This window comes from Monodon monoceros, unplaced genomic scaffold (assembly GCF_005190385.1).
Source record: "Monodon monoceros isolate NGI ecotype Baffin Bay Population unplaced genomic scaffold, NGI_Narwhal_1 Super_Scaffold_7, whole genome shotgun sequence".
NCBI lineage: Eukaryota > Metazoa > Chordata > Mammalia > Artiodactyla > Monodontidae > Monodon > Monodon monoceros.
In genome coordinates, this window is record NW_021703784.1 from 78,327,237 (window position 1) to 78,342,624 (window position 15,388).

Below are 15,388 nucleotides of genomic sequence, written 5' to 3' on the forward strand. Positions count from 1 at the left end.
ATAGGTAGAGGTAGATAGATAGGTAGGTAGGTAGGTAGACAGAGCTAAGGAACATTTTAAAAATATAAAAATGAGTGATAAAATACACAAAAAGATTTAAAACTGATATTATAGAGATTGAATCATTATTTCTATATGTATATATGTACATTTTGCTAAAAACAAGATGACAGGCCCAAAATGGGAGTCCCGAATGCTGAGCCCCATGTCACCAAGCCAAGACTTAATTAGTTTTGGCTCCCTCAGAAACAGAATCTTAAACCAGTCAATCAGGAATCACCTGATCAGCACTAGTTAGGTAATATGACTCATAGACCCCTGCCAGCCCCTAAAGGAAAGGAACCTTGCAACAACAAACCCACCTTTTTGCCTGGTATAACTTCCTTGCTCTTGTTTCCTTCTGCCCATCAAAGACTTTATTTCGTACAGCTCCTTGGGGCTCCTTTTCATCTGCTAGATTGGATGCTGCCTGATTTCAAATTGAGTTTTGCTCAAGTAAACCCTTAAAATATTTAATATGCCTCAGTTTATCTTTTTTTTTTTTTTGCGGTACACGGGCCTCTCACTGCTGTGGCCTCTCCCGTTGCAGAGCACAGGCTCCGGACGCGCAGGCTCAGCGGCCATGGCTCACCGACCCAGCCGCTCCGCGGCATGTGGGATCTTCCCGGACCGGGGCACGAACCCGTGTCCCCTGCATCGGCAGGCGGACTCTCAACCACTGTGCCACCAGGGAAGCCCCTCAGTTTATCTTTTAATTATATATGTATAAATGTATATAGTATACATATATGCAAAAAGGAATTATTTAATACATTATTTTTCAGATTGCTCTCTATCCTTAATAGAATATTGTAGACCTCTTCTGCTGTCATTACATATGGATCTATATTAAGCTGTTGCATAAGAGTTCATAGTACTAATGTTGCACATGGGATGAGGGTGCCCCTGGAGTTGGCAATGTGTTCGCCTTGTATAGAAATTCACTTTAAATACAGTCATCATTGTATTGTATCATGAGCTTTGATGTTATTCCTTATACTGAGAAAAGTGCTAAATAGCCTGCTTTCCTTATTAGCTTGAGGTTGGATGGCTCAGATGGCCTCTCAGATGCTGTCTCTCTTTAACCGGAGCTTTCTGGGTTGCATCGGTCTCTGTTCTCTTTGGCAATCAGCCTTGAGGGGGAGGGGAGGGTGCATGGAGGAGAAGGTGGACGTGGGGGAATAGGTAATGATAGGATGTGTTCTTTTGGCAAAACGCATTCTTTGCTGTATTTCTTTCATTGCAGAGGTCTGTTCCTTTTACTAGGAAGAACCTCTTGCTGAAATATACTACGTTTTTAAAAAATGGATGTTTTCCATTGTAGAGTGCACATCTGCACATTTAGAGTGTTTTCCTAGATGACACAGCTAAATAAGCCAATAGCAGCGGTAGCTATAATGATACCTCTCTCATGAAGTTTCTGATAACATAATGTCGGACATACAGTAAGTACTCATTAAACACATGAATGAATGATTGGTATCAGGACCACAAGAGGACCCTGCAGTCATCAGAGTGGGAGGGTAATGAGTATCTTGTAAGGATGGGAGAAGCTCCTGAAGGGTAAGAGTGTTCATTCATTCAGCAAATATACAGTGAGCACTTACTATTCAGCAAATATTCAGTGAGCACAGCCTCTAGAAAGGGGCTAGTACCTTTCTAGTCACTGGGCATGAATGGACTCTGAAGATAGAATTTACCAGCTTCATAGATTTATCAGGGATCTCCCCAAAATAATCCGTAATTTTCCTTAATCACTTGTTTTAAAACTGAATGTTTCAAAGCTCTCCGTGGGAGGGGGATATGAAGATGGGAACAGCAACAAGAAAATTAGGATTATAATATTGTTAGAGTGCCTACTATGATATATTTTAAATCATTTCAACTAGGTCACTCTAGAAAGAGCCTCTCTTGCTCTGAAGAGCTTAATCCTCCCAGATAATTTCCTCTAATGTGCCACTTCAAACCCAGTCCTCTTTTCTCTTTTTTTCCCCAACTCCTTAAACCTCATGAGAGGCTGCTGAGCAATTTTCTGAACACAAGAAAAAAGATCATTATCATCATTATGCTGCTACCCTTGAAGAAAGCATGTAGAGACCGACAGAGGATGTATAATTGAAGAAAACATGGAAACTCGAGGTTGTATCATAGCCTTTTGCTTTCCTGACTTCCAATAAATCTAATTGAGATGAAATATGTGTATATTTACACGCACACACACATACCCCTATTATGGGACAGTGTTTTGATAAGTTTCATCAGACTGTAAGTTTCATGATAATAGGGGCCACATTTATGTGTTCACCAATATATAATCCAGTGTTTGCACAGTGCCTGGCACAAAGTAGGCACTTACTAGATACCAGGTAAATGGACAAATACATAAATTGCATTTCTAGCTCCTCTTATAGGTTAATTCTTATGTTTATCTTTTTCTGTTTGCTGTAGCTTTTACATTCTCGGGATTCCATTTCAAGTATCTCTCCTCCTCTTTCACAATTGTTCTCATTAGTTTATGGAACTCCTGTATTATTAGAGAATTACCTTTCATTACCTTTCATTATACCTATATCTGATTCATGGCTTTAGGAGAGGGTCAGTTTTTCAATCTCCTCACTCCTCCTTTTAATAGTGCTCCAGAATTTTCTTTCCTCTCCAATGTCCCCAGGGGCCTCAGTATTGTCTGTTGATTGAGATTTAATATCCTCACCCCCAGGGTTCAGCTTCAGTTCCAATTTCAAGTCAGGGAAGTTCTAGTGAATGAGGCAGCTGTGATAGGAGGGAAGGAACACTGAGAGTCAGACCTGGCTTAATGATGGTATTACAACTTACTAAATGTTCGGTCTTGGGAAAGTTATTTAAATTCTGAGCCTTTGTTTCATCATCTGTAAAATGGGATTACGCATATTAACATAAGTAAATATCTCAGCACAGTGTTTAGCTGATTGCAGACGCTGCAGATTCACTTGTTTTCCTATATCTTCCCCAGGTTCCCTGGACATTTCTAACTCAAGGTTTCTCAACTGAGCCTCCTCAATACTGACATTTTGGGCCAGTTAATTCTTTGCTGTGGGATTTGTTCTGTGCATTGAAGGACATTTAGCAGTAGTCCTAGCCTCTGTTCCCTAGATGCTAGTAGCCCTCCCTCCCACTTGTGACAATCAAAAAGTCTTCAGATACTGCCAAACATCCCCTAGGGTGGGGATGGGGGGGAAAATTGCCCCAGTTGAGAACAACAGCTTTAACCATAGAAACTGAATTTACTAAATGCATTCTGCAAGTTTAGTTATTTCAGATGCTGAAACAATCCTGCCCATATTAGAAGATCTAAAATTCCTTTTGGTAATTGTTCACTGTCCATCCATCCAGCCAGCCATCCATCCATCAACCCACCCATATTTATTTATTTGTTTATTTATTTATTTATTTTTTGCGGTACTTGGGCCTGTCACTGTTGTGGCCTCTCCCGTTGCGCAGCACAGGCTCCGGACGCACAGGCCCAACAGCCATGGCTCACGGGCCCAGCCACTCCGCGGCATGTGGGATCCTCCTGGACCGGGGCACGAACCCGTGTCCCCTGCATCGGCAGGCGGACTCCCAACCATTGCGCCACCAGGAAGCCCCACCCATATTTAATTAATTCATTTATAAGCTTCTTGAGGTCAGGGTTTTAAAAAATTTATTTTGTTCTCTGCTACATACCCAAAGGCCTGGGGTTGTGTCTGACACATAGTGGGTACTCGTTATATATTTGCCAAATGAACGAATGGGTTAATAAATACATCCATCCACTTATTTATCTATCAATCTATCCAAAATTTACTGTCATGAAAGATAAAAAGATGAATAGAACATGGACTCTGTACTCAGGGAGCTTAGAATTTAATGAGGAAGACTGAAATTTACACAAAACCAATAGAATATCTGCATTAGCTTCCCAGAGCTGCCATAACAAAGTAGCACAAGCAAATTTATTCTTTCACAGTTCTGGAGGCTGGACATCCAAAATTAAGGTATGAGCAGGTTCACTCTCCCTCAGAAGCCTCTAGGGGAAGATCTTGCCTCTTCCAGCTTTGGGTAACCCCAGGCATTCTTTGGCTCATAGCAGCGTAATTGCAATCCCTGCCTCTATCTTCACATGGTCATCTTTCCATGTGAATGTCTGTGTATCTGTGTCTCTTTTCCTCTTCTTATAAGGACACCAGTCATATTGAATTAAAGACACACCCTACTTCAGTATGACCTCATCTTAACTAATTACATCTGCAAAGACCCTATTTCAAAAAAAGTTACATTCTGAGGTATTAAGGGTTAGGACTTCAAATATCTTTGTAGCAGGCCCAGTTCAAGCCATAATGATATTAAATCTGAAAATAGGGGTAGGAAGAAAGTACTCTAGGACCAAGAGGAGAGAGAGAGTAATTCTTAATTGTTAATGGATGAGAGTAAGGAGAAATTGAGATTGGCTTTTTGGAGAAGCCTCGAATAATGAGTAGTTTTGGGTAGCAAGATAGGAACAGGAACAGCCATTTCAAGCTGAAGATACAGTATAAACAGTGGCAGACGCGGGTTAACAAATAGATGGCATGCAGGTTGTCAACCATTCCCTGCCTTGGCTCAGTCCATCACTGCCTGTTATCTTACCCTAGTTCATTATTCTTGCTGATTCCAAACATCAGTCTCAAAACTCTCCTCAATACGACACTCCAGGCAGCTATGGACAGTCAAGCAGCCTGGGCACCCAAGACAAAATTTAATTACTACTGTGGCATAGAGGAGGGAAGTATATTTAAGTAACTGTGACTAGTTCCTATGGCTGGAACATGGCGTCCACCGTAGGATGGGTGGGTAAGGTGGCTGATTCCATTACAAAAGCTTTTATAAGAACCCAAGCTTAGTTTTTTGTTGTTGTTCTCAGATTCTATGAGATTTCTGTGTCTTTACTATAACTGCCCCTCCCCTGAAACCATTTTTGGTTCTACTCAAGCTGGTTTTATAAAGTTTCAGCTCCTTGAAATCAAAAAATCCCCACCCAGATAAGTTCTTGAGGAGTGAATTCGTTTTTTCTTGGCTGCATAACAAATTACCACAAACTTAACAGCTGAAAACATTATTCATTTATTGTCTTAGAATTTCTGTTAAGTCAGAAGTCCTGAGCATGACATGGCTGAGTTTTCTGTTCAATGTCTTACCAGTCTGATATCAAGATATTGGCTGGGGCTTCAGTTCTCATATGGGGCTTGGAGTCCTCTTTTAAGCTTACCTGTTGCTAGCAGAATTTATTTCCTGACAGCTGTAGAACTGAGGTTCCCATATTCCTGTTAGCTGTCAGCCAGAGACAGCTCTCTGGGCTTCTTGAGGCCACCTCCATTTCTTGTCACATGGTGCCCTCAGCCAGTCCTCAGAATAGATGTTTGTTTTCTTCTAGGCAAGCCAGCATGTATTTCTCAGACTTTCTGTTTTGCAACCTGCCAGAGACTAAAGTTTTAAAGCACTCACCTAATTAGGTCAGGCCCACCCAGGATTATCTTGATTTGGCATTAAAATGTAACAATCACAGGAGTGCTATCATATTCACAGGTGCCATCCACACTCGAAAGGGAGAGAATGGTATCAATACAAGGATGAGGGTCATTCAGGGTCATCTCAGAATTCTGCCCGCCAAGAGGCATATTCTGGTTGGGTGTTCCGGTCTCATGGCAGACCTGTGACTGCCTGTAATCTTGGATGATGTACTTTCATCTCCCTGGGTCTTAATTTTTCTCGCCTGTAAAATGAGGGCGCTGTTGTTGATAAGGTTAAGGTTGCTGCTGGTTCTATGAGCCCTTAGGGAACAGATATTTGTATCCATTGCCTCCAGGAAGGTCTTAAAGTTTTATGCGTCAGGTGGATTGGGGGATAGAGGGGTGGATCACCCTTGCCTTTTCTATACCACATGAGGCTCACCAAGCCCTTTGTTTCCAGCTTCAGTGTCTACTTCCTGTCTGTTCATAAGACTACACTGAAAGCAGAGATATACATAATCACTATGTCCATGCATGCTTCTAATTCCTCTAATCCTGGCAGTACCTACTATGGTTAGGAGCCTCTTGGGAGCCTTTTTTTTAAAAAATGAAATTGGCACTATCACATATGACTCTCTTCTCTCAGATTTCTGCCTCTCTCCACCTCTTCCAAGGTAAGGCTTAAATGAATTAAATCATAGTTAATATTTTTTTAAATTCTGAACATTACCACTATTGCCACTGGCAAGAATCAATAATCCACTGAATGCCACAGGAGTCAGATTCCAGGCAGCTTTATATTTGGTTCAGCGTGAACCACCCCATCTTCTACAGGCTCTACATTTTAGAGGAGATTTTTTTTGTACCTTTAATTATAATGTAGATGTTTTCATTAACATGGATGCCGAGAATTTCTATTTGATCTGCCTGTCTTCACTGTAGTTGCTCATTTAGTCAGAATTAAATTAGAGGAACAAATGCCCTCCCTTTTCCTTTGCCACATCTCCTGCTGGTTATTGTCTGTGGCAGCCCCAAAGGGCTGTGTCTGTGGGTTGATGGGTTATCTGATGAGTTATACTGAACATGCTGTAAACAAGCTGGAAGAATCAGTCCTCAGAGGGTGTGCATTTCTCTCACAGGGTATTCGTAAACAGAACCCGTGTGTTATATTCATTGGTGCACTCCCTTATTTCCTGTTGTATTTCCTGCCCTTGAGTTTTTCTACAGAGTATACAAATGGGCGGAGATGGCATGTAAAGGCTGAATGGGTGGAGATGCTCTGTTGTACTAATGATGTCTCCTCCCTCCAGTCTCTTCTTGGAGAGGCTGCCTATGTTCCCTTCACAAAGTATGCTTCTCTCATCCCTGCTGAGCAGGCAGAGAAACAGGTAACTCTGACCTTTGGCCTACTCGATTACTTGATTGGAATAGAACCATCCAGTCAGTTCCTTGGATTCTTTCTTCTTGGAGCTTAGAATTCAAACTCAGAAGCATCATGTTTCTGCAGGGTTAGGGACTTCAAAAGGCATAAGGGCACAGTGCAGGTGGGGACTGTTCGTGTGGGCTGTCTCCACAAAAAATCAGGTAAAACTTGAGATAGTGAGAGAGAGCAAGGGAGAATTCAAATGTAACCAGAGAAGCAGAGATGACACTCTTTTTTTCGTGTTCACCTCAGAATCTAACACAGTGCCTGGCACACCATGGGAGTTCAATAAATGTTTGCTGAATGACTGACTGACCCAGACCTAGAGAGATGGAGTAATTGCAGTGGTCCCTCCTCTACATCTCCTTTCTTTAAATCCCTTAAAATAGTCCTGTGTTCTCAGAGTATATCCCCCCTTTTGTTATTTAGCTCCTGTGAGTGGGTTTCCATTGTTTGCACCTTGATGATCCATGGCTAAGATCCCAGCCAGCATGAACATCTGACCTCCAGCTCCTCCCTGGACATCAGCTCAGACCATCTGAGTGGCTGGATATCAGTTTACGTTGCATTCAGAAGGCATTCCTTAATATTTGTGGATGTGACCTGTTTCCCAATTTATATAACCTTTCACTCTACAGAAGTGTGTAACACTGAACAAACAAATCTTGTCCCTCCTTAGAAGCAACTTTCAGGTCTGGTTTTCTGTTCCAGGCTCAAAGCTGCCACCCGGTTAGAAGTCCCCATCAAACCACTCCTGGGTGACTCCTGGTTGCTCTGATGACAGTCTCTTGTCTTTGTCTTTCTCTTTCATGGGGCATATTTTATTTATTCACACATATTATTGAGCACTCAAGCTGTGAGAGGCAGTATTCTGGGTAGTGGGAAAATGAGGTAAACAAAACAAAATCCTTGTACCTGGTTATTCTCCATTTATTGCTTCCCATTCCCAGATCCAAACTCCACTTCTCCGCCCTGTTCTGTGCCTGAGATGCTGACTGCTGCAGACAGCGCCACCCGTGCAGACTTGCTGGCTGGATTCCAGTTGGCTTTGTCTAGTGAGCGTCAACGCGGAAACGGGGTCGGGGTAGAGTGGTGAGAGGTTGGGCTTTCTCCCTGTCCCACGGTCTCGGCTCCAGCACTGGCCATCTCCTCCATTGCCACAGCTGCTGCCCGCCAGCCCCTCCTGCAAGCTCCAGAAATTGCTGATTCCGTGGACAACATTTCCTTCCTTTGTGCCTCCCTCTAAGCCTAAGGGTGGTAATGCCTTCTGGCTTTTGTTCAGTTCTAGATGTCTCAACCTTCTTCACTGTTTTCCTCAAAACAACTCTAGCCTCTGTAAAATGCCCACCTCTCTTTTTAAATCCTTTGGGTGAAAGCATCAGAGTGGAATTCTGTGTCCTGCTGGGACCCTGCTTGATATAGTCCCGGACTTAGATGGAGCTTACATTCTAGTGGGGAAGAGACAACTAACAAATGAATAGCAAATTCCTTTCATATAGTGATAGGTGGTACAGAGAAAAATAAAGCAGGGAAACAGAGAGTGGCAGACACTCTTATGGTGAATGGGGTCAGAGGAGGTTTCTCTAAGGAAACTTCTGACTGAGGGAGGCAGGGAGGGAGACAGGCAGGGAGGGAGCTACACAGACATATGAGCAAGTTCAAAGCCTGAGATGGGAATGTGTTCGGGGTATTTGAGGAACGCAAAGGCCAATGGGCTGGTAAGAAATGAGGGCTTAGTGTTTTGTATATTGCTTGGTTTAGGGAAAGGGGATGTGGTGTTAGGAAAAGACCATGAATTCTGGAGTCATGCAGTGAATCCAAGGTCTACCATCACTATGTAGCCCTATGACAGCAGACAAATTACTTCAAATCGGAGTCTCAGTTTCCTTGTTCACAAAATGAGAATAATAATAAAAACCTCAAGAGACTAAGATAAAATTCATGAATTCGTAGCCCAGCACCTGGCTCTAACTTCTCCTCCCCTACATTTCTTGGCCTTACTCTTAAGTGCTGAATTAAACTCCATGGCTTCATGAGCTTTATCAGACGCCCTTGTTGAATGCTTTCATAGTACCCCTTATTCATTTATTCATTCTACCAGTATGGACCATCACAAATGTTATCACAGCTTGCAGCTGTGATTCCATTTTGAGAATGACCTTTTAAGGTGTCTCTCTCCCCCTAGACTGTAATCTCCACAAGAGCAATTCTTTGTTTACTCTTGGATACCCAGACTGTAGCACAGACTCTGGCACATGGTGAACATTTAATATTTGTTGGATGAAAGGAAGGAAGAAGGAAGAACATCTAGTATACTTTCAATAAGATTTTATTTTCCTAGAGACTTTATTCTCCTGGGGAATTCCAGTTCACTCAATAAATACTAGTTTAATTGAAATGAACTGTATGTAAAGCTTTATACTTATTTCTGTGGGGTATATTAAAGAAGAAAACTCTGTGAAGGTAAGGATCACTTTATCTTTTTCATCTTTACATCACTAGTGTTTAGTATAACGCCAAGCACTTAATGATAAATATGCTTAAATATTTGTGAATAGAAGTAAGATAACAAATTGATTTAAAATCTGATGTGTGTGTGTCAGCGGTGGGGCGTGGAGATTACAAAACGGAATCATCTTAGATATTTTTGTGGTATGCAAAGTCACAGTGAGATTTTTTGAAAACCTTTTCCCTTTCTCCACCCAGCACACAAAAAAGGGCTCTGAAAAGAGGCTGTTTTGGAAACTGTCTAGAAAAGGTGAGGTGTCACTTAGGAAGGGCCCACACTGTGAAAACATCATTTCCTCTTTTCTGTTTAGAAAAGGTTGATAGGAGGATGTGTAAAAGACAGAGATGTAGTGATTTGGTTGCCCTGGGGGAACCTTGAAGCCACAGATGTCCTGGAGGAGGGGCTCAGTGTGTATTCTTTCCCTTACCTGGTACTGGTTGCCTAGGGAAAGCACATTCCAAGGCTGGACAGCATCTGTCACGCTGCTGAGAACAAAGCCCCCCAGGCCAGGGACACATGGTTCTGGTTATGTGGGGAATTGTGTTTTTCAAGGACAGTAATATTTCCCCTTTATACATGTCCTATTTCAGAGAGGCTCCTGGCCCTGCCTGGGCGTGTCTCCTGTCCAGGAGGTAGATCCATCTGAAAAGCACAGCCACAGGCAGAGACTGGTCCTGGCCTCTAGCAGAAGTACCTCTCTATTAGGACCAGGGCTGGGTTCCTGGAGGTCACGTTTCTGCAGGACATGTGGTGCTCACTGAAACATTGTCTCATCAAAATCCTGGGGTAACAGCTCTTGCCCAAAGTACTCATTCTCTCTATCTATAAAATTCTTCAAAGAGCCTATGTCTGAGAAAACCCCCGCCAGCCCAACAGAGTTGGCAGATGCAGTTGTCAGTTATATCTGTGTCCCTGCATATTATTGTCTCTGGATGAAGCCCAGATTTGGACATTAACAAATGTGTGAAACAGCAAATGCTTTGTACTTATATGTCTGTAAAAACCAACTTTCCATGAGAAGCAAGAAAAAAATATATCTTTCTGCCCATTTCATTCTGTTCTTGAGAAATTTTGGTTAAAAGTACATCCCCGAGTAGCTCCTTTTACATTGATTATGATAAGGGATGCCGTAATTAATTGGACTCTGGAGAGTAGATATTCCCCATCCATGGCAGCACAACCGAATAACCTCTTTCCCAAGTTTGGAGAATTCACCATTACATCAATCTTGATGGAAGGCAGGGTTTACTGCCGTATGTGACAGACACTAGAAAACAGACACTCTCCCCTTCTGCTGGCCCCCGGGAAGATAAATTAAAGACACCCAATTAAATTTGAATTTCAGATAAATGACAATATTTTCAGTGTTAAGTATACACTAGATATTGCACGAGATATAGTTATACCAAGAAATGTCAGTGTTTATCTGAAATTTTCATTTAACTGTGTATCTTACATTTTCATTTGCTAAATCTGGCAACCCTACCTGGGGGCCAGGATATATGACTAAAGCTGAACCAATTAGGTGTTCTCTGTATTTTGAATATAACTCAAGTGATGCAGAGAAGCAGCAGCACTTTAGAATTTATTCAGCCAGGGGCAGTGGTGGCAGTGATATCCGATGTGTAGTCATGGTAGAAGGGGTGCCAGTGGAGGTTGCCATGGTGCAGTGAGAGTGCTGGAGTCTGGCGTTCAGTAGCAGCAACAGCAGCAGCATCTTGATCAGGTTGTTTCTGAGGCATAACCTTGATTCCTGCCCATTTCCTAAGTCTTTCCTCTAGCCTTCCCTTAAATCCTGTGAGCTACCCAATACCGTCCCATAAATTCCTTTTTTGCACATACTTTAGCCAGCATTGATTTCTGGTTTATCGAACTCTAAACCCTGACTGCGATGGTTAGGAATGTGGTGACGATGAAATGCGTTATTCAGATCTCCCACTGTAAGGAACACAACTGACCGATGGCTTACAGCTGTTGCCCCTCTGAATCTACCTCTGTGTTGGCTCCCAGGCACTCTTCTTATAGACTGCTTCTGGACTCTGGAGAGATGCAAGACTCCTCCAGTGAGCAACTTTGGTTAGAGGACTCCCCACTGGTCTGGCTGAAACATTCTTGGAACTGTGCTGCCGTCTAAGACTCTTTCTACCCAATCTTCTTTCCTTCCTTCTCTCCTTGTACAGGTGTCAGACCTACATCCTGATCTCCACCTTCTGCTCCCCCCACCCCTAATAATTCTCTTTCATATCAATACCATCTGGAAATCTGCAAGGAACTAACACAGGGGTGGAGGAAAAGTCTACATAGCTTTGGTTTACAAAATTTTCCTTGGCGGCGTTACCCGAAAGATACTGTACAAGATAGAAATGGAAATGTTAAGATGGCTCACACCCTCATCTTTGGTCCCTGTTGTCTATCCTCTTGCAGTTGAGGGAGATTATCTGCAGCTATTTTAAGAATGTGTGCCTCATGGTGTACTTAAGTACTTGAAAGAATCCAGTTCCTCCTTTCACTTTGGCTTTCTGGCTCAGAAGACTATCATGATTTAGGGTGTAATGCACATTATAAAATTTTCCTTGATGTTTCAAGATAGAAATTAATTTGTCATGACCACTCTGGAGCTGAAGTTCAACTTCTGTCCACATTGCACCTTTCAGGTAAGCTTCACCCCAGCATCATCTACTGTGGGCATTCTCATAGTGATGGTGTCAGTGAGACCTAGTTTATGGCGCCATCTAGCCCACCGTGGCTGGTGCTGAGAGGAAAGTTAGTCATCTTGCTGTATTTTGTAATTCAGCATGACGGGGAGGTATAACTCTGACTGGATATTCCACAGATCAGAATTAGCTTTGAGGAGACTATTTCTAGGCAGTGACCACGGCTGTGGCTTGGCCAACAATCTGCTTCGATCTTCCTGTGACTCTGACATGGAGGCAAGGTGCTCTGAAGAGTAGGGATGAAGTGAATACTAGACAAGAAATCAGAAGATGTGATTAGCCCTGACTTTTTCTCTGGGAAGCCACATGACCTGGGGCCATTGAAGCATCTGGGAATAGGTTCAATCAAATATCAAGGATGGCAATACTAGGCTTTGTATTGATAACTTCTGCTCCTTGTGTGCTATGAGTTCATCTTTCCTGGGGAATCTTACTATTGGTGGCCACTTGTGAAGCTCCCCTTGGTTTTCTGGTGACTTCCAGCTGGTGACCTCAGGACACAGTCCTTTGATGGGTGCTCCTTGTAGCTCCACAAGGTAGTTGCCTCCAGCAAACTTGCAGCTCCCACCTACTATCCACCTTTGTATGGACTCTAGGACAAGAGATTCATCTTTTTACTTCTTGGAAACTTGGGAGCCTCTGCCAGATGGATCACAACTCCATCTCCCCATGCTCTTTTCTCTGCCCCAACCACTCAGAAACAGGCTGGCAAAACCAGACATTGACTGGACACCCAAACCAGGAATGAGGTGTCAAGTTCCTCTTCTGACCCACATTCCCAACTTCTAGGAGCATTGTATTAGGGCCCTTCCCCTGAGATGGCTTCAGGGAGGGAGCCAGTGAAGCACTCCCTTCCCCTTCTAAAGTACAGGAGATAGCATCTCTTCTCAAATACTGCAGTTTCCAATGGCAGCCTTTGGGGCTTTCTGTCCCATCTTACATCTCTTTGGAAAAGACAGTCAGACAAGTTTCAGTTACTGTGTACTCGGGCAGAGAGAAAGCAGGAAAACTAGTGTATTCTGAACTGGGAGAATGTAGTGACTTTGCTTTCAACAGAGTCCTCTAGCCATTATAGTCCCTGCTATTGGAGAACTTTGGGGAGGGAGAGGTCTAAGTCATTTCATTACACCATTGTTACTACTATGTTGTCTACAGTAGAAATCCAGCGATTCTCACATCTTTCTATTTTCTCTCAAGAACTTAACTATGTAAATGATCATACATTCTTTTAATTTTTATTTTAGGCTTTTGGTTTCTTCTCTCCCACTTTTCCTTCTTTCTTCTATTCCTCCCTTTTTTCCATTCTCTTCTCTTTTGGTCCTTGGCCTGGACCACCCAGTTATTATGTATGGTCTAGTCTCATTAGGGTTAAGAGAACAAATTCTGAAGTTAGACTGCCTCAGTTTTCAGCTCTAAAATTTGTATAACAGCACCAGTATCATACGATTGTTGTGAATTTTAAATAATATAATTTCTTCCTTCAACAAACTATTACAGAGCACTTCATGCCAGGTTTTGTTCTAGAACACACAGAGATGCATGTTTCCAGTCTCATCTCTCACTGCACCTCCTTGGGTTCTTGAATGTTATAGTCACACTGGATTAGTGAACATTCCCAAAACGAGCCTCTTCTTTCCTGTCTACTGCCTTTGTTAATGCAGGTTCCTCAATCTAGAATGTCCCTCCCTCATCTATTGAGTGTCTTGATGGTGTTGTGACCTCAGTGTATATTTGTGCTGGAGTTTTGCTACTTATCATTTTCACTTCCAGGTTTCTGGTTGAAGAGCCAGATGGGGTAAGGAACCACCATTAGATAAAACTTTCTGGAAATAATTAGATTTGAAAAGAGTTAAGCCTAAATCTTGAGGTCACATGACCTGGATTTTCCCCCATCTGTTTGCAGGGGGTAAGGTTGAAACAGAATAATGAAGGTTTGCTCTTGGGCAGTGGGGTGGCCTCACCTCTGGTTATGGTTTTCACCAGTTATATTAATCACTTCACCAGAGAAGGGCAGGGAATGCGCCTCCAATGTTACTGCCTTTTGGAAAGTGGACCTGAAGTACCCTCATGTTTTTTATAAAGACTTATTGGAAGGGGAATAAATAGTCCCTCTTAATGATAAGGAGTTATGACTTAATTCTGTAGGAAATGGGAGCCTTTGAAGTTTTTTCAACAAGGGCATAACATCCTTATTGCTTTGCATTAGGCTTCACAGCACTCATACCATATATTGATACATTGTTTTAGTGTTTTCAAAGGTTTCTTCAAATATGTGATCTCATTTGACATGTACTTCAGCAAACAAGTGTATTACATCTTGAACTATATACAGGGCAGTGTCTTGCTGGCTCCCCTTCATACTAGAAATCTGAAGATGGATAGTATATCCACAGGTAAGGCAGGGACTTTGTGTTGAACTCGTAAGCAGAATGTTCTGGGGTTTTTTTGTTTTTTGCTTTCCCTTGGTGTGGTGAGCATGTATCTTGAGAAGCTAAACTTGAAAAGGTCAACCTGTCTTTTAAGCACTGAGTGTCTAGGAAACCACACGGCTGTGAGCCTTTGCCATGGAGGGTTATCTCTGTCTGGAATCGAATCTGTATATATTATGTCAGCCTCAGCCAGTTGTCCAGTGATGAATGTGGTGCCTACTTCATCCAGTTTGGCGTTCAAGGGGGCCCTCTGTCTTCCAGCTGGTGGAAGGATAATTAATAAGCATGATAGAGGATGGTGAAGAGACTTGCATGGAGAATCTGTTGGCTTTGCCCACACGTGTGAGTGATTGTCCTTGTGCCCTTGGGGGCAAATCCTCTTGTCTAGTGTGAGTCATAACAACTGTAGCCTCTTAGTTGGAGCCTCAGGTCATATGTGAAGGGAAGCCAGCTTGAAGCAGGAGCTGCTCACTCATGCCTTTTCAATGAAGAGCATGAAATGTAAAGCCAGGTGGCCCATATCTTTTCATTTTGAGAATTCAGTGATGACCCCTCCAGTTACCCATTAACTCAGTGGTATAACTCCTGAATTTGGAGTTCATCCTTCATAATCTAAGAGAGGTAATTTTATTTATGCCATTTCCAGTCGGGACAAAGACATCCACTGAATCCCTTGCCCATTCTTTGAATTTGGTGCCCCAGGGCACTAGTGCATGTGAGGGTACACACACACACACACACACACACACGCCCACAATTTAGACTCAGTT

The 15,388-nt window shown here is 42.7% G+C and overlaps 1 protein-coding gene across 1 annotated transcript in view; it reads left to right on the forward strand.

Moving 5' to 3' along the window:
- The first annotated feature begins 4,862 nt into the window (after window positions 1–4,862).
- Window positions 4,863–15,388, forward strand: part of LOC114887588 (hypoxia-inducible factor 1-alpha inhibitor-like) — a 188,918-nt gene continuing 178,392 nt past the window's right edge. The window contains 2 exon segments of the mRNA XM_029209385.1: window positions 4,863–4,887; window positions 7,917–8,058. Coding sequence (XP_029065218.1) covers window positions 4,863–4,887; window positions 7,917–8,058 — 167 coding nt within the window.